The sequence below is a fragment of the Dermochelys coriacea genome, chromosome 9, assembly GCF_009764565.3.
Source record: "Dermochelys coriacea isolate rDerCor1 chromosome 9, rDerCor1.pri.v4, whole genome shotgun sequence".
Classification (NCBI taxonomy): domain Eukaryota; kingdom Metazoa; phylum Chordata; order Testudines; family Dermochelyidae; genus Dermochelys; species Dermochelys coriacea.
Genome location: NC_050076.1, coordinates 56,849,409 through 56,872,990, shown reverse-complemented (window position 1 = coordinate 56,872,990; position 23,582 = coordinate 56,849,409). Strand labels below are relative to the sequence as shown.

The following is a 23,582-nucleotide window of genomic DNA, read 5'->3' as shown; positions in this document are numbered from 1 at the left end:
GCCAGTGCACTGAAAGATGTGCGCTTCATGCACTTTTCCAGCCCAGCTTCCGTTAATGTCTGTGAAACACCCATGGTGATCCACAAGCACCAGGAGAAACATTGAGAAATACCCCTTCCGATTAATGTATTCGGTGGCTAGGTGGTCTGGTGGCAGAATTGGAATATGCATGCCATCTATCGCCCCTCCGCAGTTAGGGAAGCCCATTTGTGCAAAGCCATCTGGAATGTCACGCACGTTGCCCAGAGTTCATGGTCTTTCAGAGTAGGATGTGATTAATGGCCCTGCACGCTTCCATCAACAAGTCCAATGGTTGACTTTCCCACTCCGAACTGGTTAGCAACCCGTCGGTAGGAGTCTGGAGTAGCCAGCTTCCACAGTGCAATCGCCACATACTTCTCCAACTGCAGGGCAGCTCTTATTCTCGTGTCCTTGCACCACAGGGCTGGGGTGAGCTCATCACACAGTCCCAGGAACGTGGCTTTCCTCATCTGGAAGTTCTGTAGCCATGGCTAGTCATCCCAGATGTGCATCATGATGTGATCCCACCACTCAGTGCTTGTTTCCCGAGCCCAAAAGCAGCATTCCACTGTGGTCAGTACCTCCGTGAATGCCACAAGCAATCTCGTGTCACAGCTACTATGCGTGGCGAGATCAATGTTGCACTCCTCTTGCCTTTGTAGTTTAAGGAATAACTCCACTGCCACTCATGACGTGTTAGTCAGAGCAAGCAGCATACTGGTCAACAGTGTGGGATCCATTCCTGCAGACCAAAGAGGCAGAGCGGGCAGTACACAAAGATGAAAGATGATGCCAAATGCAGAGGGAAGCACAGGGATTGCTGGGATGCGAAGCAATGCATCACAGGGCATTAGGATAGGACCCAAAATGCCCCACGACTCAATCTGCCTTCCCACAACTCTTAGCGGCAGAAGAGGAAGAGATGCTATATGGGACAGCTGCCCAGAGTGCACCACTCCAAATACTGCAAGCGTGAACACGCTATTGCACAGGCAGCTAACAATGTGAACACACAATAGCGGTTTCCCTTCAGTGCTCTTTGAGCGGCGCTGTAACTCTGTCAGTGTAGACATACCCTTAGTGTATTAGGTTCAATACCCAGAAGTAGGTAAAATTGTAACCCCAGATCCCTCCAGCCCTTCTGCCTTACTGTCAGGATTTCTCTGTCTTGTTTCATTCACTTAGGGCTGTGTTTGCTTGGCTTGGAGAATGATTTAAGCCTTCCACATTGTGTAAACAGTGAACTGAAAAAGAGGTAAGACATGGGGGGGGGAGGGGAAGAGAAGCGATAGAAAGAAACAGACAGACAGTCTATGCATGGAAGACTTTTTGGATACCATTCCTTTTACAACTTTGGTGCCCCTCGTGGGCACCCACCCACTCCAAGACCAGTCCTTTTGTAGACGTTCTTAAATGAGGTCTTGTTTGTTTTTCTTTTAAGGGCATATACAAGTGGCTTAGGGAAAACACCAGGAAATTTCTAACTGCAAAGCTATAGAGGCTCTTTATGGGACTACAAGACTCCTAAGATCACCTACAGAGAGGTTGCTGATGAAAGATGCATCAACCCACCACATGCTTACTCTCTTCAACAACTCCACCAGGAAGCAAGTGAGCAATCTCTTTCTTTTAGTCCAGATCATGAAACAAATTCTGAAGCTACAAATGCAAGCAAACACCCTTCACATTCCTAAGGGCCCCACTGAGGCGAGGAAGTTACCAGCAAGATCTCTTAAGCCAACAATACTGGTTGCTAATGGTTAAATCAAGGAATTATGATGTGATTGGTAAAAAAGGAAACTTGGTGGGATAACTTACATGACTGGAGTACTGTCATGAATGGATATAAACTGTTCAGGAAAGACGGGCAGGGCAGAAAAGGTGGGGGAGTTGCATTGTATGTAAGAGAGCAGTATGACTGCTCAGAGCTCCAGTATCAATCTGCAGAAAAACCTGAGTCTCTGGATTAAGTTTAGAAGTGAGAGCAACAAGGGTTATGTTGTGGTGGGAGTCTGCTATAGACCACCAGACCAGGGGGGATGAGGCTTTCTTCAGGCAACTAACAAAAGTTACTAGATCACAGGCCCTAGTTCTCATGGGGGACTTCAATCACCCCAATATCTACTGGGAGAGCAATACAGCAGTGCACAGACAATCCAGGAAGTTTTTGGAAAGTGTAGGGGACAATTTCCTGGTGCAAGTGCTGGAGGAACCAACAAGGGGCAGAGCTCTTCTTGACCTGCTGCTCACAAAAAGGGAAGAATTAGTAGGGGAAGCAAAAAAGTGGATGGGAACCTGGGAAGCAGTGACCATGAGATGGTCAAATTGAGGATCCTGACACAAGGAAAAAAGAAGAGCAGCAGAATACAGACCCTAGACTTCAGAAAAGCAGACTGACTCCCTCGGGGAACTGATGGGCAGGATCCCCTGGGAGAACAGGGGAAAGAAGTCCAGCAGAGTTGTCTGTATTTTAAAGAATCCTTATTGAGGTCACAGGAACAAACCATCCCGATGCATAGAAAGAACAGTCAATATGGCAGGCGTCCAGCTTGGCTTAACAGCGAAATACTTGCTGATCTTAAAACACACACACACAAAAAAAAGCTTACAAGAAGTGGAAATGACCAGGGAGGAGTATAAAAATATTGCTCAGGCATGCAGGAGTGAAATCAGGAAGACCAAATCACACCTGGAGTTGCAGATAGCAAAAGATGTTAAGAGTAACAAGAAGGGTTTCTACAGTATGTTAGCAACAAGAAGAAAGTCAAGGAAAGTGTGGGCCCCTTACTGAATGAGGAAGGCAACCTAGTGACAGAGGATGTGGAAAAAGCTAATGTACTCAATGCTTTTTTTGCCTCTGTCTTCACGAACAAGGTCAGCTCCCAGACTACTGCACTGGCCAGCACAGTGTGGGGAGAAGGTGACCAGCCCTCTGTGGAGAAAGAAGTGGTTCGGGATTATTTAGAAAAGCTGGACGAGCACAACTCCATGGGGTCAGATGCACTGCATTCGAGAGTGCTAAAGGAGTTGGCGGATGTGATTGCAGAGCCATTGGCCATTATCTTTGAAAACTCATGGCGATTGGGGAGGTCCCGGATGACTGGGCAAAGGCTAATGTAGTGCCCATGTTTAAAAAGGGAAAGAAGGATGATCTGGGGAACTACAGGCCAGTCAGCCTCACCTCAGTACTAAAGGAATCAATTTTGAAGCACTTAGAGGAGAGGAAAGTGATCAGGAACAGTCAGCATGGATTCACCAAGGGCAAGTCATGCCTGACTAATCTAATTGCCTTCCATGACGAGATAACTGGCTCTGTGGATGAGGGGAAAGCAGTGGATGTGTTATTCCTTGACTTTTAGGAAAGGTTTTGATATGGTCTCCCACAGTATTCTTGCCAGCAAGTTAAAGTAGTACGGGGTGGATGAATGAACTATAAGGTGGATAGAAAGCTGGCTAGATCATCGGGCTCAAAGGGTAATGATCAATGGCTCCATGTCTAGTTGGCAGCCGGTATCAAGCGGACTTCCAAGGGTCGGTCCTGGGGCCAGTTTTGTTCAATATCTTCATTAATAATCTGGAGGATGGAGTGGATTGCACCCTCAGCAAGTTTGCAGATGACACTAAACTGGGAGGAGTGATAGATACACTCTGGAGGGTAGGGATAGGATACAGAGGGTGTAATGATGCTGGTTCTGATGGGACGCAACTGAGAGTGCCAATTTAGGACAAATTGCTTAAAGCAGGGCAGTTACAGCCCAAAGCTGGGGTTTCTATGCACACCAAGGCAAACCAAACCAGCCACACAGAGAGGACTTTGCTTGTGTGACTTGTGGTTAGCCAGTGGGGTAAACCAATTTCCTTAGACACTCCAGTTTCCCAGTATCACCACCAGTACCACTCATTATGGGGACAAATGGTTATGAAAACCAAATCCCAGTAAAAGAAAAAAAAGTTCTCGATCCCAAAGGACCAAGCCCCAAACCCAGGTCAATATATAAATCAGATCTTACCCACAAATCACACTGTTGCCAATCCTTTAGAACAGTGGTCTCCAAAGTGGGGTGCATAAGACCATCCCCGGTGGTGTGCCGCAGGAGGAACGCCACCGAAGGAGCACCGCTGGCACAGCAGCAGCAGTGCTCCTGGACCTTTGATTGTTCGGTGGCACGCCAGCGGCAGCTTGGCTCTCCCCGCTCCGTCTTTGGCAGCACGCCAGCGGCAGCTCTTTTTTTTTTTTTTTTTTGCTTCCCTAGAGCTGGCCGTAGGGGTGCACGATCCAAAAAGTTTGGAGACCACTGCTTTAGAATCTAAACTTTTATTCGTAATAGGAAAAAGATATAGATGAGAAATAAAATTGGTTAAATGGAATCAATTACGTACAGTAATGGCAAAGTTCTTGGTTCAGGCTTGTAGCAGTGATGAAATAAATCGCAGATTCAAATCAAGTCTCTGGAGTACATCCACAGCTGGGATGGGTCATTCAGTCCTTTGTTTAGAGCTTCAGTTTGTAGCAAAGACCCTTCAGAGGTATGAAGCAGGATTCAAGACAAGATGGAGATGAGGCATCAGCCTTTTATAGTCATTTCCAGGTGCAAGAACATCTCTTTGTTATTACTGTGGAAAACTACAGCAAATGGAGTTTGGAGTCACATGGGCAAGTCACATGTCCATGCACGACTCAGTTCTTTACAGGTGGCAGCCATTGCTTACATGCTACCTTGCACGTCCCCAGGAAGACTTCTTATGTGGATTGGAGTCTTCCAAGATCAATTGTCAGTTAAGTGTTTCTTGATTGGGCACTTACTTGCACATTCCTTTCTCAAGACACTGATCAAATGCTTTACCAAGGCTATGCCTACACTACGAAAATTAGTTCGATTTTTTAGAAATCAATTTTATACAGTCGATTGTGTGTGTCCCCATTTAAGACCATTAAGTCGGCTGAGTGTGTCCACAGTACCGAGGCTAGTGTCGACTTCCAGAGCGTTGCACTGTGGGTAGCTATCCCACAGTTCTCAGTCTCCACCACCCATTGGAATTCTGGGTTGAGATCCCAATGCCTGATGGGACAAAAAACATTGTCGCAGGTGGTTCTGGGTACATGTCGTCAGGCCCCCCCAACCCCCCTCTGAGAAAGCAACGGCAGACTATCATTTTGCGCCTTTTTTCCTGGGTTACCTGTGCAGACGCCATACCATGGCAAGCATGCCATCACCGTACGTCTCCTGGGTGCTGGCAGACGTGGGACTGCATTGCTACACAGCAGTAGCTCATTGCCTTGTGGCAGCAGATGGTGCATTACGACTGGTAGCTGTCCTCGTCGTCTCCTGGGTGCTCTTGGCTGGCCTCGGTGAGGTCAGTCGGGGTGCCTGGGCAGACATGGGTGCTCCTGGCAGACCTTGGTGAGATCTGTCAGGGGCGCCTGGACATAAATGGGAGTGACTCAGGTCATTCTCTTCTTTAAGTTTCGTCTAATGGAGATTCAGTCTTGCCTGGAATATCAGCAGAGGGATAGCTCAGTGGTTTGAGCATTGGCCTGCTAAACCCAGGGTTGTAAAATCAATCCCTGAGGGGGCCATTCTGCATCAGGCTGCTCTCCCAGCCAGCAGCACTGTGAGCACCCAGAAGATGACGATGACAGGTAGCAGTCGTACTGTACTGTCTGCTGCCAGCCTACCCTGTGCTCCTCCCTCCGTGAAAGCAATGGCCGACAATCGTTTCATGCCTTTTTCCGTGCGGGCGCCATATTGCTGTCAGCATAGTCATCCACCTTCCTCTTCCACTGCCACTCTGCTCTCGCCATACCACAGCAAGCATGGAGCCCGCTCAGATCACCACGGCAGTTATGACCATTCTAAACACCACGCGCATTATCCACCAGTATATGAAGAACCAGAACCTGCAAAAGCAGGTGAGTAGGAGACAGCAGAGTGGTGAGGAGAGTGATAAGGACATGGATACGGACGTCTCTCGAAGTACGGGCCCCAGCAATGTGGACATCGTGGTGGTAACGGGGCAGGTTCATGCCGTGGAATGCCGATTCTGGGCCTGGGAAACAAGCACAAACTGGTGGGGCCGCATAGTGTTGTGGGTCTGGGACGATTCCCCATGGCTGTGAAACTTTTGCATGCGTAAGGGCACTTTCATGGAACTTTGGCCCTCACAGTTCACACGCGACTGGTGAAAGCCCTCTGGAAGCTTGCAATGCCAAACAGCTACCGGTCAGTCGGGAATCAATTTGGAGTGGGCAAATCTACTGTGGGGGCTGCTGTGATCCAAGTAGCCAACGCAATCACTGAGCTGCTGTTACCAAGGGTAGTGACTCTGGGAAATGTGCAGGTCATAGTGAATGGCTTTGCTGCAATGGAATTCCCTAACTGCGGTGGGGCCATAGACAGAACCCATATCCCTACTTGGCACTGGAGCACCAAGGCAGCGAGTACATAAACCGAAAGGTTTCAGAGTAACAGCCATGTTAGTCTGTATTAGCAAAAAAGAAAAGGAGTACTTGTGGCACCTTGCCACAAGTACTCTTTTTCTTATAAACCGAAAGGGGTACTTTTCAATGGTGCTGCAAGCACTCGTGAATCACAAGGCATGTTTCACCAACATCAATGTGGGATGGCCGGGAAAGGTACAAGATGCTTGCATCTTCAGGAACTCTGGTCTGTTTCAACAGCTGCAGCAAGGGACTTTCTTCCCAGACCAGAAAATAACTGTTGGGGATGTTCAAATGCCTATAATTATTCTTGGGGAACCAGCCTACTCCTTAATGCCATGGCTCATGAAGCCATACACAGGCACCCTGGACAGTAGTCTGGAGCTGTTTAACTATAGGCTGAGCAAGTGCAGAATGGTGGTAGAATGTGCCTTTGGATGTTTAAAAGCGCGCTGTTGCAGTTTACTGACTTGGTTAGATCTCATCGAAACCAATATTTCCATTGGTATTACTGCTTGCTGTGTGTTCCACAATCTCTGTGAAATTAAGGGGGAGATGTTTATGGCGGGATGAGAGGTTGAGGCAAATCACCTGGCTGCTGATTACGTGAAGCCAGGCACCAGGATGGTTAGAAGAGTACAGGAGGGCGCAATGCGCATCAGGGAAGCTTTGAAAACCAGTTTCATGACTGGCCAGGCTACGGTGTGTAAGTTCCATTTGTTTCTCCTTGATGAAAACCTTGGTTCACTCTACTTCCCTGTAAGCTAACCACCCTGCCCTCCTGCCTTCGATCACCACTTGTAGAGGCAATGAAGTCATTGTTGCTTCAAAATTCATGCATTCTTTATTAATTCATCACACAAATAGGGGGATAACTGCCAAGGTAGCCCAGGAGGTGTGGGGAAGGAGGGAAGGACAAGGCCACACTGCACTTTAAAACTTACTGAATGCCAGCTTTCTGTTGCTTGGGCAGTCCTCTGGGCTGGAATGATTGGGTGCCTGGTGGCCCCCCGCACCGCGTCCTTTCGTGTCTGGATGAGGAAGCTATGGAACTTGGGGAGGAGGGTGGTTGGTTACACAGGGGCTGTAGCGGCAGTCTGTGCTCATGCTGCCTTTCCTGCACCTCAACCATACACTGGAGCATATCACTTTGATCTTCCAGTAGCCTCAGCATTGACTCCTGCCTTCTGTCAGCAAGCTGACGCCATCTATCATCTTCAACCCGCCACCTGTCCTCGCATTCATATTGTGCTTTCCTGGGCTCTTTCAGCGTGGGAGGACTGCATGAGCTCAGAGAACATTTTATCGCAAGTGCATTTTTTTTGCCTTCTAATCTTCGCTAGCCTCTGGAAAGGCGATAATAGTGTGAGCATTGAAACATTTGCAGCTGTGGGAGGAAAAAAAGGGAGAGTAGTAGTTAAAAAGACATTTTAGAGAATGATGGGTAGACTTCTTCAGGGTGAACCTTGCTGTTAACATTACATAGCACACATGCATTCGGTAGAAGGTCGCATTTTGCCTCTTATATTGAGGGTCTGCCGGTTTGGTGTTAGAGATCACACACGCAGGGCTGGCGGGCAACAGAATTCGGCTTGCAGATAGACATGGTAAGCCACAGTCTTTTGGCTTCTTTAACCTTCATAACATTTGGGAATGGTTTCAAAACAGCAGCGCCCTCATTTCCCATACCAAACAGACGTTGGGTTGGCCATTTAAAATGGGTTGACAATTTAAAAGGAGGGGCTACAGTTTTCGGGTTACCATGCAGCACAAACCCAACTAAACCACCTGCCTTCCCCCCCACACACACAATTTTCTGGGATGATTGCTTCACCCTCTCCACACCGCATGGCTGACAGCGGGGAAGACTTCTGTTCAGCCACAGGCAAACAGCCCAGCAGGAATGGCCACCTCTGAATGTCCCCTTAATAAAAATTCCCTATTTCAACCAGGTGACCATGAATGATATCACTCTCCTGAGGATAACACAGAGAGATAAAGAATGGCTGTTGCTAGAATGCCAGCAAACATGGGGACCATATGCTGCCATGCTTTGTTATGCAATGCCCCCAGACTACGAGCTACTGGCCTGGTGTGGTAAAGTGTCCTACCATGGAGGATGCAATTAGGCTGACCTCCCCAGACCCCTTTTGCAAAGGCTTTGGGAGTACATCCAGGACAGCTTCATTGAGATGTCCCTGGAAGATTTCCGCTCCATCCCCAGACATGTTAACAGACTTTTCCAGTAGCTGTACTGGCTGCAAATTAATCATTAAAAATGCTTGCTTTTAAACCATATATTATATTTACAAAGGTACACTCACCAGAGGTCCCTTCTCCACCTGGCGGGTGCGGGAGCCCACCACCTTGGGTGGGTTTGAGGGGTACTGGCTCCGGGTTCAGGGTGAGAAACAGTTCCGGGCTCTTGGGGAAAACTGTTTCTCCGGTTGCTTGCCATGCACCATCATCTTCCTCGTCCCCAAAATGCACATCCCTGTTGCATGATAATCCACTGACAGAGTCAAAGCACAGGGTTGGGGTAGTGGTGGCTGCACCATGGCATGCAGCTCATCATAGAAGCGGCATGTCTGGGGTTCTGACCCCAAGCAGCCATTTGCTTCTCTGGTTTTTGGTAGGCTTACCTGAGCTCCTTAAGTTTCATGCGGCACTACTGCAAGTCCTGGTTATAGCCTCTGTCCTTCATGCCCTTGGAGATTTTTTTTAAATATTTGGGCATTTCGTCTTTTGGAATGGAGTTCTGATAGCACAGATTCGTCTCCCCATACAGCGATCAGATCCCGTACCTCCCGTTCAGTCCATGTCGGAGCTCTTTTGCTATTCTGGGACTCCATCATGGTCACCTCTGCTGATGAGATCTGCACTCACTTGCAGCTTGCCACGCTGGCCAAACAGGAAATGAGATTCAAAAGTTCGCGGGCCTTTTTCTGTCTACCTGGCCAGTGCATCCGAGTTGAGAGTGTTGTCCAGAGCGGTCACAACAGAGCACTCTGTGATAGCTCCTGGAGGCCAATGCTGTTGAATTGCGACCACACTACCCCAAATTCGACCCGGGAAGGTCGATTTCAGCGCTAATCCCCTCGTCGGGGGAGGAGTACAGAAATAGATTTTAAGAGCCTTTTTAGTCGAAGTAAATGGCTTCGTCGTGTGGACAGGTACAGGTTTAAATCGATCTAACGCTGCTAAATTCAACCTAAACTCATAGTGTAGACCAGGGCCAAGGCTACTTTAAAATCAAAATACACTGATATACAAGTACATACCAATATTCATAACTAACTATGAAAAATGATACACCTATACAGATAGCATAATCATACCCAGCAAATTATAACCTTTCCATAGACACCTTACACGACAACCTTTGTACAATATTTGCTGCAAATATATAGCAGTGGTTGCCACAATGATCTATATAGTCATAGCTTAGGTCAGTAACATCACAGAGGAACCTAGACAAATTAGAGGATTGGGCCAAAAGAAATCTGATGGGGTTCAACAAGGACAAATGCAGAGTACTGCTCTTAGGACAGAAGAATCCCACGCACTGCTACAGAGTAGGGACCGAATGGCTAGGAAGCAGTTCTGTAGAAAAGGACCTAGGGATTATGGTGGACAAGAAGCTCGATATGAGTCAACAGTGTGCCTTTGTTGCCACGAAGGCTAACAACATTTTGGGCTGTATAAGTAGAAGCACTGCCAGCAGACTGAGGGACATGATCGTTCCCCTCTATTCGGCACTGGTGAGGCCTCATCTGGAGTAATGTGTCCAGTTTTGGGTCCCACACTACAAGAAGGATGTGGAAAAATCAGAAAGAGTCCAGCGAAGGGCAACAAAAATGATTAGGGAGCTGCAGCACATGATTTATGAGGAGAGGTTGAGGGAACTGGATTTATTTAGTCTGCAGAAGAGAAGAATGAGGGGGGGATTTGATAGCGGCTTTCAACTACCTGAAACGGGGTTCCAAAGAGGATGGAGCTTGGCTGTTCAGTGGTGGCAGATGACAGAATAAGAAGCAATGGTCTCAAGTTGCAGTGTGGGAGGTTTAGGTTGGATATTAGGAAAAACTATTTCACTAGGAGGGTGGTGAAGCACTGGAATGGGTTACCTAGGGAGGTGGTGGAATCTCCTTCCTTAGAGATTTTTAAGGTCAGGTGTGAGAAAGCCCTGGCTGGGATGATTTAGTTTGGGATTTATCCTGCTTTGAGCAGGGGGTTAAACTAGATGACCTCCTGAGGTCCTCTCCAACCCTGATATTCTATTATTCTAAGTAAAGCAAAGCCTGAGTTTGCATTCAAGCCTGCTGAGGACCACTGGTAGTCACTGGACTTTAAACTTACCTAGTTTAGGCTAAACTTTCCTATTACATTATTTGTTCCAGCTCACTCAGTTTTTAACTCCTGGGTGGTTTGAGATAATGAATGAAGGAGTGAACTCACCATAGTGAAGACCTGGAATTTGACATACTGCCAGTGCAGGTAGTACACAGATATTCCATGTGCATAAAGAACTAAAGTACTTTCCTTAAAGCAGGTGAATATACTGATTTACATGTCATAGCCCTTTTTCAGATGAGAACTGATGTTTAATAAAGTGAGAGCATGTGTAAAAGACTGACTCCCAAGAAGAGAGCAAAACTTGGAGAAAATTTTTTTATACACTGTGCGCTTCCAGCTACACAAAGGTTCTTTCTAGGGCAGTGGTTTTCAAACTTTTTTTTTCCTGGCCAATGGGCGTGCGGAGCCGGTTCTCAGGGCAGCAGCAGTGCACAGAGCCCCATGGCCCCCGCACCTAGGAGCCAGACCTGCAGCTGGCCGCTTCCGAGGTGCAGCATGGTGTCGCAATCAGTAGGAACTAGCCTGCCTTAGCCGGGCAGCACCGCTGACAGGACTTTTAACGGCCCAGTCAGCAGTGCTGACTAGAGCCGCCACAACCCAGAGCCTTACATTCCGTGACCCAGTACTGGGTCACAACCCACAGTTTGAAAACTACTGTTCTAGAGCAATCTCTTCCACTATGGTCAGTTTCATTGGCAATGAATGGCATGAATAAATGAAAACACACCTTCTGACACCCTGTAAGGAGGATTTAGTACAGCCTCCATGGTCTCCTCTAATTCACAGAAGGGACTCTCTCCAAATACTAGGGTATAAAGGGTGATGCCAAGCAACCACATCTCCAGCTCTAGTCCCTGGTACCTACACAAAAATACAGAAGCCCGCATAAACTCGAAGTACAAATACACTAAGATATATGAAAGAACATACATTTATAACATGCGTATATCATAGAATATCAGGGTTGGAAGGGACCTCAGGAGGTCATTTAGTCCAACCCCTGCTCAAAGCAGGACCAATCCCCAATTTTTTTGCTCCAAATCCCTAAATGGCCCCCTCAAGGATTGAACTCACAATCTGGGTTTAGCAGGCCAATGCTCAAACCACTGAGCTATCCCTCCCCCTAATTTGTGGTTCTGAATTCCATTTTAAAGGCAGGAAAGATAATATGCAAATATTTTAGGCGTTCTACACAACTATATAAATGCTTAAGCAGAAAAATATATACTACCTTCATGCACATGCACATGCACATGATCCCTGGCCCTCTCCCACCCTCATTCCCCCAAAGCTTGGTATTCAGTTTCGCAAGACAGTGCTAGCAAAAGTGAGAGCACTTATCACTGGGAGCCACCACACAAGCTTCCTTCATGCAGCTCTGTATTTTAACTCAAATACACCATTTCCAATAATTTTAGTCTTGGGTCTCTCCTAAACAGAAACTGATAAATTATGCCAAACTGCAAACAAATTATGCAACATGAATTAACAGCCACTAAAGGAACAGCCACCTCGTTATACCTAGTCTCTAGGTGAAATCAGAACCTAGCCTTCCTGAACAAAGGCGGCTAGTATAGCTACAACATATATCTCATCAGAGGACTGAAGTTTTGGAATAGCCTTCCAAGGGAAGCAGTGGGGGCAAAAAGACCTATCTGGCTTCAAGATTAAACTTGATAAGTTTATGGAGGAGATGGTATAATGGGATAACATGATTTTGGCGATTAACTGATCTTTAAATATTCATGATAAATAGGCCCAGTGGCCTGTGATGGGATGTTAGATGGGGTGGGATTTGAGTTACTACAGAGAATTCTTTCCTGGGTATCTGGCTGGTGAACCTTGCCCATATGCTCAGGGTTCAGCTCACTGCCATATTTGGGGTTGGGAAGGAATTTTCCAACAGGGCAGATTGGAAGAGGCCCTGGAGGTTTTTCACCTTCCTCTGTAGCATGGGTCACTTGCTGGAGGATTCTCTGCTCCTTGAAGTCTTTAAACCATGATTTGAGGACTTCAATGGCTCAGAAATAGGTGAGAGGTTTATTGCAGGAGTGGGGGGGTGAGATTCTGTGGCCTGCGTTGTGCAGGAGGTCAGACTAGATGATCGTAACGGTCCCTTCTGACCTTAATATCTATGAATCTATGAAGCTGTTTTAGGGTCAATGTCGCACTGGTGACCAGAAGACTAGTACCCATATTTAAAAATGGGAAGAAAAAGAACCCAGGGAATTACAGACCAGTCAGCCTCACTTCAGTCCCCAGCAAAATCATGGAGCAGGTCCTCAAGGAATTCATTTTGAAGCACTTGGAGGAGATGAAGGTTATTAGGAACAGTCAACATGGATTCACCAAGGGCAAGTCATGCCTGACCAATCTGATTGCCTTCTATGATGATATAACTGGCTCTGGAGATATGGGGAAAGCAGTGGATGTGATATATCTTGAGTTTAGCAAAACTTTTGATACGATCTCCCACAGTATTCTTGCCAGCAAGTTAAAAAAGTATGGATTGGATGAATGGACTAAGGTGGATAGAAAGCTGGCTAGATTGTGGGGCTCAATGGGTAGTGATCAAGAGCTCGATGTCTAGTTGGCAGCTGGTATCAAGCGGAGTGCCCCAGGGGTCAGTCCTGGGGCTGGTTTTGTTCAATGATCTGGATGATGGGATTAATTGCACCCTCAGCAATTTTGCAGATGACACTAAGATGGGGAGAGGTAGATATGCTGGAGGGTAAGGATAGGGTCCAGAGTGACCTAGACAAATTGAAGGATTGGGCCAAAAGAAATCTGATGAGGTTCAACAAGGACAAGTGCAGAGTCCTGCACTTAGGAAGGAAGAATCCCATGCACTGCTACAGGCTGGGGACTGACGGACTAAGCAGCAATTCTGCAGAAAAGGACCTGGGGATTATAGTGGACGAGAAGCTGTATATGAGTCAGCAGTATGCCCTTGTTGCCAAGAAGGCCAACAGCATATTGGGCTGTATTAGTAGCAGTACCAGCAGATCGAGGGAAATGATCATTCCTCTCTATTCAGCACTGGTGAGGCCACACCTGGAGTATTGCGTCTAGTTTTGGCCCCCCCACGACAGAAGGGATGTGGACAAATTGGAGAGTCCAGCGGAGGGAAACGAAAATGACTAGGAGGCTAAGGGAACTGGGGTTATTTAGTCTGCAGAAAAGAGTGAGGGGGGATTTGATAGCAGCCTTCAACTACATGAAGGGGGGTGCCAAAGAGGATGGAGCTTGGCTGTTCTCAGTGGTGGCAGATGACAGAACAAGAAGCAATGGTCTCAAGTTGCAGTGGGGGAGGTCTAGGTTGGATATTAGGAAACACTATTTCACTAGGAGAGTGGTGAAGCACTGGAATGGGTTACCTAGGGAGGTGGTGGAATCTCCATCCTTAGAGGTTTTTAAGGCCCAGCTTGACAAAGCCTTGGCTGGGATGATTTAGTTGGTGTTGGTCCTGCTTTGACCAGGGGATTGGACTAGATGACCTGCTGAGGTCTCTTCCAACCCTAGTATTCTATGAAGACCAGATGAACTACTGAACCCAGGCCAAAATTAGGGCTTGACTACACTTATAGCACTGCAGGCGCACCAGTGCCACTACCCTGTGAAGACATTACCTATGCTGGTGGGAGAGCTTCTCTCGTCAGCATAGGTATGCCACCTCCTCACGAGGCAGTAGCAATGTCAATAGGATAAGTCCTCCTGTCAATATAGCGCTCTCTAACACCAAAAGTTTGGCCAGTATAGCTGCACTGCTCACTCCACACCCCTGAGTGATGTCACTATACCTACATAAGTTTGTAGTGTAGACCAGGGCTTGCCAACCAGAGTTTCAAACTACAGATTAGACAGCTCAGTGGATACCCCACACATCACTCTGAAACACCCTCTCCCAAGAGAGTCCCACCATTTGACATCCCATCTGGGAAGGAAGGTAACTTGCTTCACACAAGGCTAGAAGTGTGAGACACCCTGTACCTCGAGAGAACACCCTGCACTCCCATGTTCATCCTTATAATATGATTGTGTGGTATCCAATGCAAAGTTTGTCAGTTTTTCCCATTAGAAAGAAGAGCCTGGAGAGGGGACCCAGGGGGAACAAGGAGGAAGAGCCAACCTACATGTCCCTAATAGTAGTCCTTGCTCCCAGGAGGAGGAACTGTAATTCTTCTTCAGGGGCTGAATCCATAACCTGCCAACCTCCACTTGGAAAGGAATGTTCAGAAGAGATGGGGAATGAGTCAACCTGATGCCTGGACCGTACGTCTGGGGGAGCAATAAACCAATCAGCATGGAAATACACGTAATGGGAGAGGAAGCCCAGACTATAGGACAGCATGATCAACGAGAGGACAACAAACTGATCAAACAGCAGAGAAGTACATGCCAGAAAGCAAGTAGAGAAGGGAAACAGAATTGATGGGAGTGGGAAATGACAAGATTTCATTCTTCAAAATAGGGCAAGTTAAAAGGACAGCTACAACACAAATACTTCCTCGATACCCTGTTTCTCCATGTAAACAACTGCCAAAAAGAGATGCGTGTTCATAAACAGACTTGAATGGGAGGGGTGGTGGGTCACCAAGACCCATCTATTAAGATTTAGATGTAGATAGTGGGAAACACAGAACAGATTAAGTTGTGATATGATTCACCTAGACCCTACCAGCCTAGGGATAAAAACCTTAAACCTGCTCGTTAACTTGGTTGTACAGCATGGCAGTCAGAAGCTCACCCAGCATGCTATTTTTAATAAAGCCCTGCATAAGCACCACTAGTTCAGCTTGAAGTGGCACTTGCATTCTAGATCACACCAGACAGTTAGTCCCTCTTTGTCTGGGAACATTCCTGCTTGTGTTGGAGAATTTGTTTATGATCTTGATAAAAAAACATATGGAAAATGATCCAGACATTTCGAGATGCTTAGATTGCATTTGGACAACTGAAAACTTAAAGCAGTATTTCCCAACGTGAGGGTGCACCTCATTGAAGGGGCAAGAAGGACTAATGGGCAGGGGCCCACAAATAGATTTCATTTGAAAGAGAGAAATGAAGTCTCTGCAACAGCAGTGAAGACAATTTCCAAAAGATGTGAGCCAAATGCAACCCATGCAGCAATGTCTGGGATTTTGCAGAGTACCTGAAAGAAGAGCTCTGAGGTGCGAAATACCCAATTTATTTCAATGGGTCTAGCATAGATGTTCATGACAATAGTTTAAGCATCATTCTGTCAGCCATTCTACTGCCCTAGCCTTACAAGTGCATTGCTAACAAGGAACACAAGAGCAGTTTTCACTCGGGCAATCCGTACGTACGGGGCCTAAGAGCACTTCCCGTGAGCAGTACTCAGTTGTCCCACAGAAGGCGTAGAACAGCTTGCCAGGTTCCAAGTAAGCAACTGAGCCAAAGTCCACCAGTTTGATTGTGAAATCTTCAGCAATGATGATGTTCTCATCCTTGATGTCTCTATGGAGGATATTTCTGCAATGGAGATATCCCACTGCTGACAGCAGCTGAAGCACAAAGATTGAGGTCACAATACAAAGAGGTTTACATGAAAGACACTTATCCAGAACACAACAGAACTCCGATAGCCCCCCCAAAATATGCCTGTTTACATCTCATCTATACAAGATGAGGAGCTGCATCCAACCAGGGATGGCTGTCATCATATTGAAGTATTGCTCTCTGGGAAATATATTTGGAAGCAAACTAAGGTTTCACCTTCTCCAAATGTGTACTGTTAGGGTGTCTTTTAGCATGTTTGTTCATCCCTTGGGGTTAGGAGCACTAGTGATTAGTCACAATTCAGCAAGTTAATTTTTGTTTTAAATACAAACTTTGACCAAAGAATAATTTAGTCTTCCCACATTTCCTTTCCCATCATTGCAGGCTTATGAAGTCTGAGTATTTGGGAGTGAACTTTTATATAAATAAAAGATAACTCACTCAAATACTGAGGCCTGGTCTACACTGGAAAATTAGGTCAGTGTAACTACGTAGCTCAGGGGTGTGAAAAATCCACATCCCCGAGCAACACAGTTAAGATAGCCCAATTCCCCACGTAGACAGCACTAGGTCAACAGAAGAATTCTTCCTTGCAATCTCCCCTCCTGTCTCACTTGAGACACAACAGTGCAGCTTCAGCTCTGCAGTGTTTCGAGGACAGACAAACCCTCAGTCACTCCCTTCTGCACAATTCATTCTGTGATGCCAGAATTAAGTACAGCATCAGAATTTGCAAACAAACAATTCTGATAGTGTTAATTTTGTGACACCACAGTCCAATCAAGCAGGCAGAGCAGGAAAGTAAAGGGGAGTTTTAGCTGACACAAACCTTTGTGTGCCAGCAGTAAAGGAAAAGTACATAAAAATACCTGATTCATTAATGAGACTTAGGGAAACCTCACTTAATGTTGCCCCACTTGTGGCAGCAGTCTTTTAAAGGTTACTATGGGTGACATTTCAGTAGTTCAGAAAACACTAGAAATCAGCCTTCCAAAATGTTCAAGTGGTACTCTCTAAATACTGCACACTATCATAGAAACAGAGCAGTACATATAGATTAATTGACTAATCTTATTTCAACTTTCCAATGAAATGGGATTTTTGTATTAGCCAAGTTTCCCCCCAAGTTTCCCCCAACTGTCAAACTGGCACATTCTCAGAAACATGCTTTACTTCAAAAGTAGCTCCCACCTGTCTGAATATATAGCTTGCCAAAGGCTCATCCAAGTCAGGCTGATTGTCAATGAATGTGAAAAGATCTAGACCCGATCCATGCTTCTCCATCACGAATTGGAAGAAACATTCATTTTCAAATACATCCAGCACCTATAAACAGGAACTTTTATAATGCTTTTTATCCTTACAGCATTCTACAGACATTAACCTCCAAGAAGGGCAGTGATAAAAGCATATTATCTTTAGGGAATTAAATCTCTCTAAACATACAACTTGTCAGCATTACATTGCCCAACTCATAAAATCATCCAGGGTAAGCAGGGCAAGAATTTAGAAAGTGAGCATCAGTTTCTGGTCTTAAGCTCTCTTATGTCACCAAATCACTGCCATCAGAAACAAAGTCTCCTCTGAACACTGAAGTCTGAAGTATACAAGAAGTTCAGAGGAAGGCTTCCTCAGTCTTGTGATGATCAGCTTGAACCTCCTGAGAAGGGTAAATTTCAACAAAATAAGGTTCTCATGTCTTGTGGAGAATTAGCTAACCTAAATAGCAGGTAAAGGACTCAGGAATTCTGTCCTGAATCCTTTACAAGATAAATCAAGACCTTCTGTTTAATGGTATTAGCTATTGTTCTCTTTAACTGCAGGGACAACCAGATGAACTCTTTGATGATCATGACAGATATCTCAGACTAATTAAAAATCTACTCTCAATTGAAAATGGTCTCTTTCATGTCATCAAGCCAGCATGTCCTGGAAAGAATTCTGAACACTGACAGGATCAGAGAACCCCTGTTGGTCTGAACATAGACACCCCAGAATTCAGTAAGGCAATGTTACAATGCCCCTAATTCTCCAAAGACTGTTGCAACAATCTGGCTCACATCTATATCATTGTTTCCGAGTAAAGATTGCAAGCCATGCCAAATCTTGCTAATGTCTTCTGACCTGAATAGTTAGAATGCAAGATTTTTGAAGTGAGTCATGTCTAATAAGTCTAACAAACTTCAAAGGGTTTATTGTGATGAGAGAGTGGGTTTGGTCAATTTGCAATAATCCTAGAATCAATTTAATAAAGCTAAGTTAATTATATATAAAAATGTAAACACTATGATCATTACCAAAAAAATCAGGAAGGACACAGAGTTCCACATGTGGAAGACTTTATTCCCCAAATACTGGCTTTTCCTTGTTGGGGTTGAAATAGTATTTAAAAAGAATCAACTGTTAGTTATCTTTCATGGATAATTTTGATGAACTAATTTGATCAGATAAATTGATGGGTGTATTTTAGAGTCAATACTATATATTAAACAAGCAATTTTAGAGCATTTATTGTATTATGTATTTTGCATTAAGAAAATGTCAGTAAGAATTATTACCTACGAGACAACAGCCTGATTGAAGATCAGTTTGAAAGATGGGAGGAAGTGAAGAATAATTCAAACTATGACTGTACCTTAAAAGCTGTGTGCTTTGAATTAGACTATACCTTAATAATACTGGGGTGCTGCAGCTTCAGCAGGATTGTGGTCTCCTGAGTAACTTTCCCCAGCTCAGGATCCTCTACCCAGCAGTCTTCCAGCACCTTCTCCTTCCAAATGAACTTTACTACAACCTACACAAATAATAGAATGCAAGAGGGCCCTGGATGATTAAAATAAAGATTATTTTCTCTACAAGTTCACTAAAAGGCCATTGCTAGTAGCCAGGAAAGCTGCTGATAGTTATAAAAGCCAGACCTACACTGGATTGGCAGCACAACTGCACCTGTTGCTATTAACATACACTCCTTATTTTGCTTTCAGCTGGTTCACTGAATTCTGTAAAACTTCTCCCACTGATCAAAACTAGGGCCCCAAGACTTCAGTAAGTCTACTCTAGGCATATTCTTAAAACTTTGAAGGAGCTGAGCCATCATTTGCAGTTTGTCCTCTCTGCTTACTGATAACTTAATTCTACAGCATTGTTAAGATCTGCAATACCACTGCTCTCAGACTTCCAGTGGGCTGAATTAGACACAGAATGGTTACCAGTCACAAAATGAGGCCGGCCACGGAGATTAATGTATCCTTTTCAAAGAATGTATTATATCAGTGTCAATACCTTTCTAGGTTTCTGTTTGTCTTTTTAAAAAGAGCTAAGAAGTTCAGATTTCATTTTTTTTTTTTTTGATAGTCTGAGGTGGACACTTCATTACAGAATAACCTTTGCTCTTGCAATAAATGGTCACATTATGAAAGAAAAAAATATCTAGAGTAAATTAAATACGTTTTTCCTCCTTAACCTCCTTATTATCTTTCTTGCATCTGGCAGTCCAGACAAAGCCAAAAGCTCCTTTGCCAAGGAGATTGACAGTGTCATATTTCTTTGCATATTCTCCATCACATGCCCGCAATTTTTCCAGATCTTCAGCTCTTTGGGAATTTTCAAACAATGGAATTGTCCTGATCACCTGCAATAAGAAGGAAGAGACACCAAAAAACTGAAATGAGCCAGTGAGGTTTATAAAATAAAGAGATATAAAAAAAATAAGATATTTAGAGGAAGATGCTTTTTCACTGTAGTTGTGAAATTGTGTTATTTTAACTCCAATGCCAAAAGCTGTCTGTCATCGGAATTACCACAACGAACTAGAGTGCTGGTTCATCTAATTCAGCAGCCTAACTCCAGGAGTCACCAATACCATACACTTCAGTGGAAAGAGAACAAACAGAAGAAAACGTACCTAGATAATTGTGTAAACCGCTGTGTATGGAGATAGTTGTTTTCAACTACCATCAAGCATACATGATCATGTTACATTCTGAGCAAGACTTTAGATAATTTTTCGTGTTTTAACTTGACCATTAGGATCAGAGTCACACAAGTTTTAGAACTCAGTCAATAGTTTGTCTCACTGACCTAAAACTCAGCAGTGAATTCCACAGATTCAGACACCACATCAAGAGTATTCATACAAACAGCCATACTGGGTCAGACCAAAGGTCTGTCTAGCACAGTATCCTGTCTTCCAACAGTGGCCAATGCCAGATGCCCCAGAAGGAAAGAACAGAATAGGTAATCATCAAGTGATCCATACCCTGTCGCCAATTCCCTGCTTCTGTCAAACAGAGGCTAAAGACACCATTCTTTCACTGGTTCTAAGTTTAATGCCCTTTAAGTTTCATAGACTGTCACCTTGTTCTCCTTGGAGACAGCAAATAGATACTGATGAGTTTTGGGATACATTTCAGAATTCTGAATAGCTCCATCAAGTTCATTTTATTTTCTCCTTTACAACGCGCTCCCCCTGCCCCAAAGGCAGGGAGATTAGAATGTAAGTCCCCCAGTACTCTGAACTATGTCAGGGGAGGGTGTTTATAAGTGACCAGCAGGTTTCCTCTTTCTTAAGAGGCGGCAACTGGAAGTGGATAGAGTACTCCACATGAAGGAATTGTATTTCTAAAAAGAACCAACAAATATTCTATTTATTTTTTTGAAGTGTGAAATGCTGCTTTATATTGACTTATCCATGTCAAATAGTGACAAGGACAGATATCAGCAGTTTAAACTATTTTCAAAATTGAAATTTCATGAGACATTTTTCTGCCTAACTCTCCACTGTCTTGAAGGAAGATTGCAAGAAACTCCAGAGAGTTAGATTTGCTAACAAAAAAAATAATTTTTACAATGATACTTTATTTAAGCAATTCATCCCCTCTCTCTTCCAAGTAATAATTACTTCTGCAAATACACCGTAGTATTTCTCTCTGCTTTGAGGAGCAGTTATTCATTAAGACATTTTGTTTATCGTAACTGAACCAGTTTTTAAATTTAACCCTTACCTTGGGGGGGGGGGGGGGGGGGGGGTGGTGTGGTGGGTGTGTGTGTGTGTGTGTGTGTGTGTGTGTGTGTGTGTGTGTGTGTGTGTGTGTGTGTGTGTGTGTGTGTGCGTGCGCGCGCGCGCTCTAACTCTTAAAATAACCTTACATAAGCTTTTGGAAAATGCAGGTAAACAACATCCGTAAGGTCATCATCATCTATTTTAACTGATTAGACATTATTTTCCCTCATAGGAACTGCACTGGGTGGAGCATATCAGATTTATTATTAACAGGTCCTCAACAGAATTTTTAGGGGAGTTTTTTAGTTTAAGATTGCCACTGTTCTTCTCACACAGACATTACTCTGTGCTTAAGTACTGTGATACCATGCCACATGCAACACTTGGAGTAGCAGATGAAACCTGCCATTTAATTTCCTTTTGTCAATGCAAGTCAGTCCATTAATATTTGTTCAACCTAATATTTCCTTTTAAAAATGAAAGTTTCATACAATGGAACCCAGCAAAACACTAAATCAACCTTAAGCCACAACTAGATGAGATGACAGAGGTTCTGTGTATCATGCAAATCCTAGCTTTTGGGGTAGCACTGTTCTTGGCCTTGTGTATATTAGGAAATAGAAGCCAGTGAGATTAAATTGTTTTAAAAATTGGTCTAGTTACACTTAAAATGGTTTTAGGGAATTTATATTAGATGCACTTAGACAATTTTATGTTATCCTTATATTAATTTAGCTTACTGCATTAAGTTACCAAATCTCAACAAGAGAGACCCTTTAAAGCATTAAGGTGCACCAACAAAAAATCCAAAATATGAACGAGTAGTTAAAACTACTTTGTCTTGTTCCTCTCATGAGTTAAATACTTCCTGTGATACACATTACATCAAAAAAATTCTCATTTCAGCTTCACCCAGAGAAGGGTGCAACAAGAACTGAGAAGCATTTTCAAACACTAAGTCAGGGTGGCCAAACTTACTAGCCCTCTGAGCCACATATAACAAACTTCAGAAGTTTGAGAGCTGGGGCGCGTCTACCAGGGCTTGGAGCTTCAGCCCTGTGGGAGGTACCTGCTTTGTCACTCCACAAGGAGCAAAATACCTGGGAGAGCAAGGAGGGGCCACTGAGGGCAAGGGTAGATGTGCCTTGGGGTTGTGACTCAAGATGTTGGGGGAGCTGAACCTCTAAATTGTGCCTCCCCTCACTCTCAGCAGGCACCAGTCATGTCTGGCAGAAGCCCCTATCCCCACCATCCCACTGGAGGGCAGAAGCCTTGAACTCTCCTCCCAGTCCGGTAGGTGGAGAATGAGGGGGAAGCAGGAAGGGGAGCTCTGCAGGCCACACTTTAACTGTAAAAGAGTTTGGCAATCCCCGCATTATGGCAGAGATACTCACTTCTCCCAGGCTGAGTGTGGAGAGATCCGCTATAGAATGGGAAGAACTGGCTAGACTGGAGAGCAGAAGCTGAGTCCTTGCTGCTGCTTCTTTCTGGCTCCGAAGGAGGTCTCTCACCACCCAGGCACAGAAGAGAACTGCAGGGTCTTGCAATTCTACACTCTTCACTTCAAAAAGTATACCTTCAGAAACACAAATCCCAGCAGAAAGATATTCAGACCCATTTAAACAGTGAACATAGATAAAGAAAAAAAAGTTACCAATGCAGAGAAAGCATTGAGGCCAGTTTTATACCTGGCACTCCTAAATTTAGAAGATTTGAAATGATGGCTTGATATGCTCTATTTTAGGGCCAAATCCTGAGGCCCCTACTCAGAGAACTCCCATTGACTCCAGTGGGAGTCCAAGTAAGAATTAAGTGAAGCCTAACTAAGGGTTTGACCATTAGAAGGTGTTCTAGAGACTCTTCAAATAACCACCCACAGAAGAGCAGTGACTGCACCTTTAGAAGTGGAAAGTTAAAGAAAATGCCTGTCAAAGGGCGAAGCTATGGATGCAGCCTTTAGGTGACACATAAATAGGAGCTGTACATCAGAAGCTGTTGGATCAAACTGTAGGAGTGGATGAAAGGTCTTTGAACACACAGCTCAACTCAGGTACTATATTAAATGCTAGCAGCTTTCCGATTAAAGGGCATGGGGTCACAAAAAATATCTGGAAAAAGAAAAACACACCCCAAGATTCCTTAATTGTGTTTTGACCACCACCTGAGATTACTAAATCAATTAATTTTAGAGAAATTCACTCTTCATCATTTATGCTACTTACTTTGCATTTCACTCTATTTGGA

General features: G+C 44.7%; 1 protein-coding gene across 1 annotated transcript in view; it reads right to left on the bottom strand.

Annotated features, from left to right (window-relative positions):
• Nucleotides 1–23,582, bottom strand: part of PASK (PAS domain containing serine/threonine kinase) — a 52,829-nt gene that overhangs the window by 6,447 nt on the left and 22,800 nt on the right. Inside the window, 7 exon segments of the mRNA XM_043492149.1 lie at nucleotides 11,544–11,677; nucleotides 12,383–12,384; nucleotides 16,144–16,341; nucleotides 17,528–17,662; nucleotides 19,005–19,130; nucleotides 19,800–19,967; nucleotides 22,733–22,914. Coding sequence (XP_043348084.1) covers nucleotides 11,544–11,677; nucleotides 12,383–12,384; nucleotides 16,144–16,341; nucleotides 17,528–17,662; nucleotides 19,005–19,130; nucleotides 19,800–19,967; nucleotides 22,733–22,914 — 945 coding nt within the window.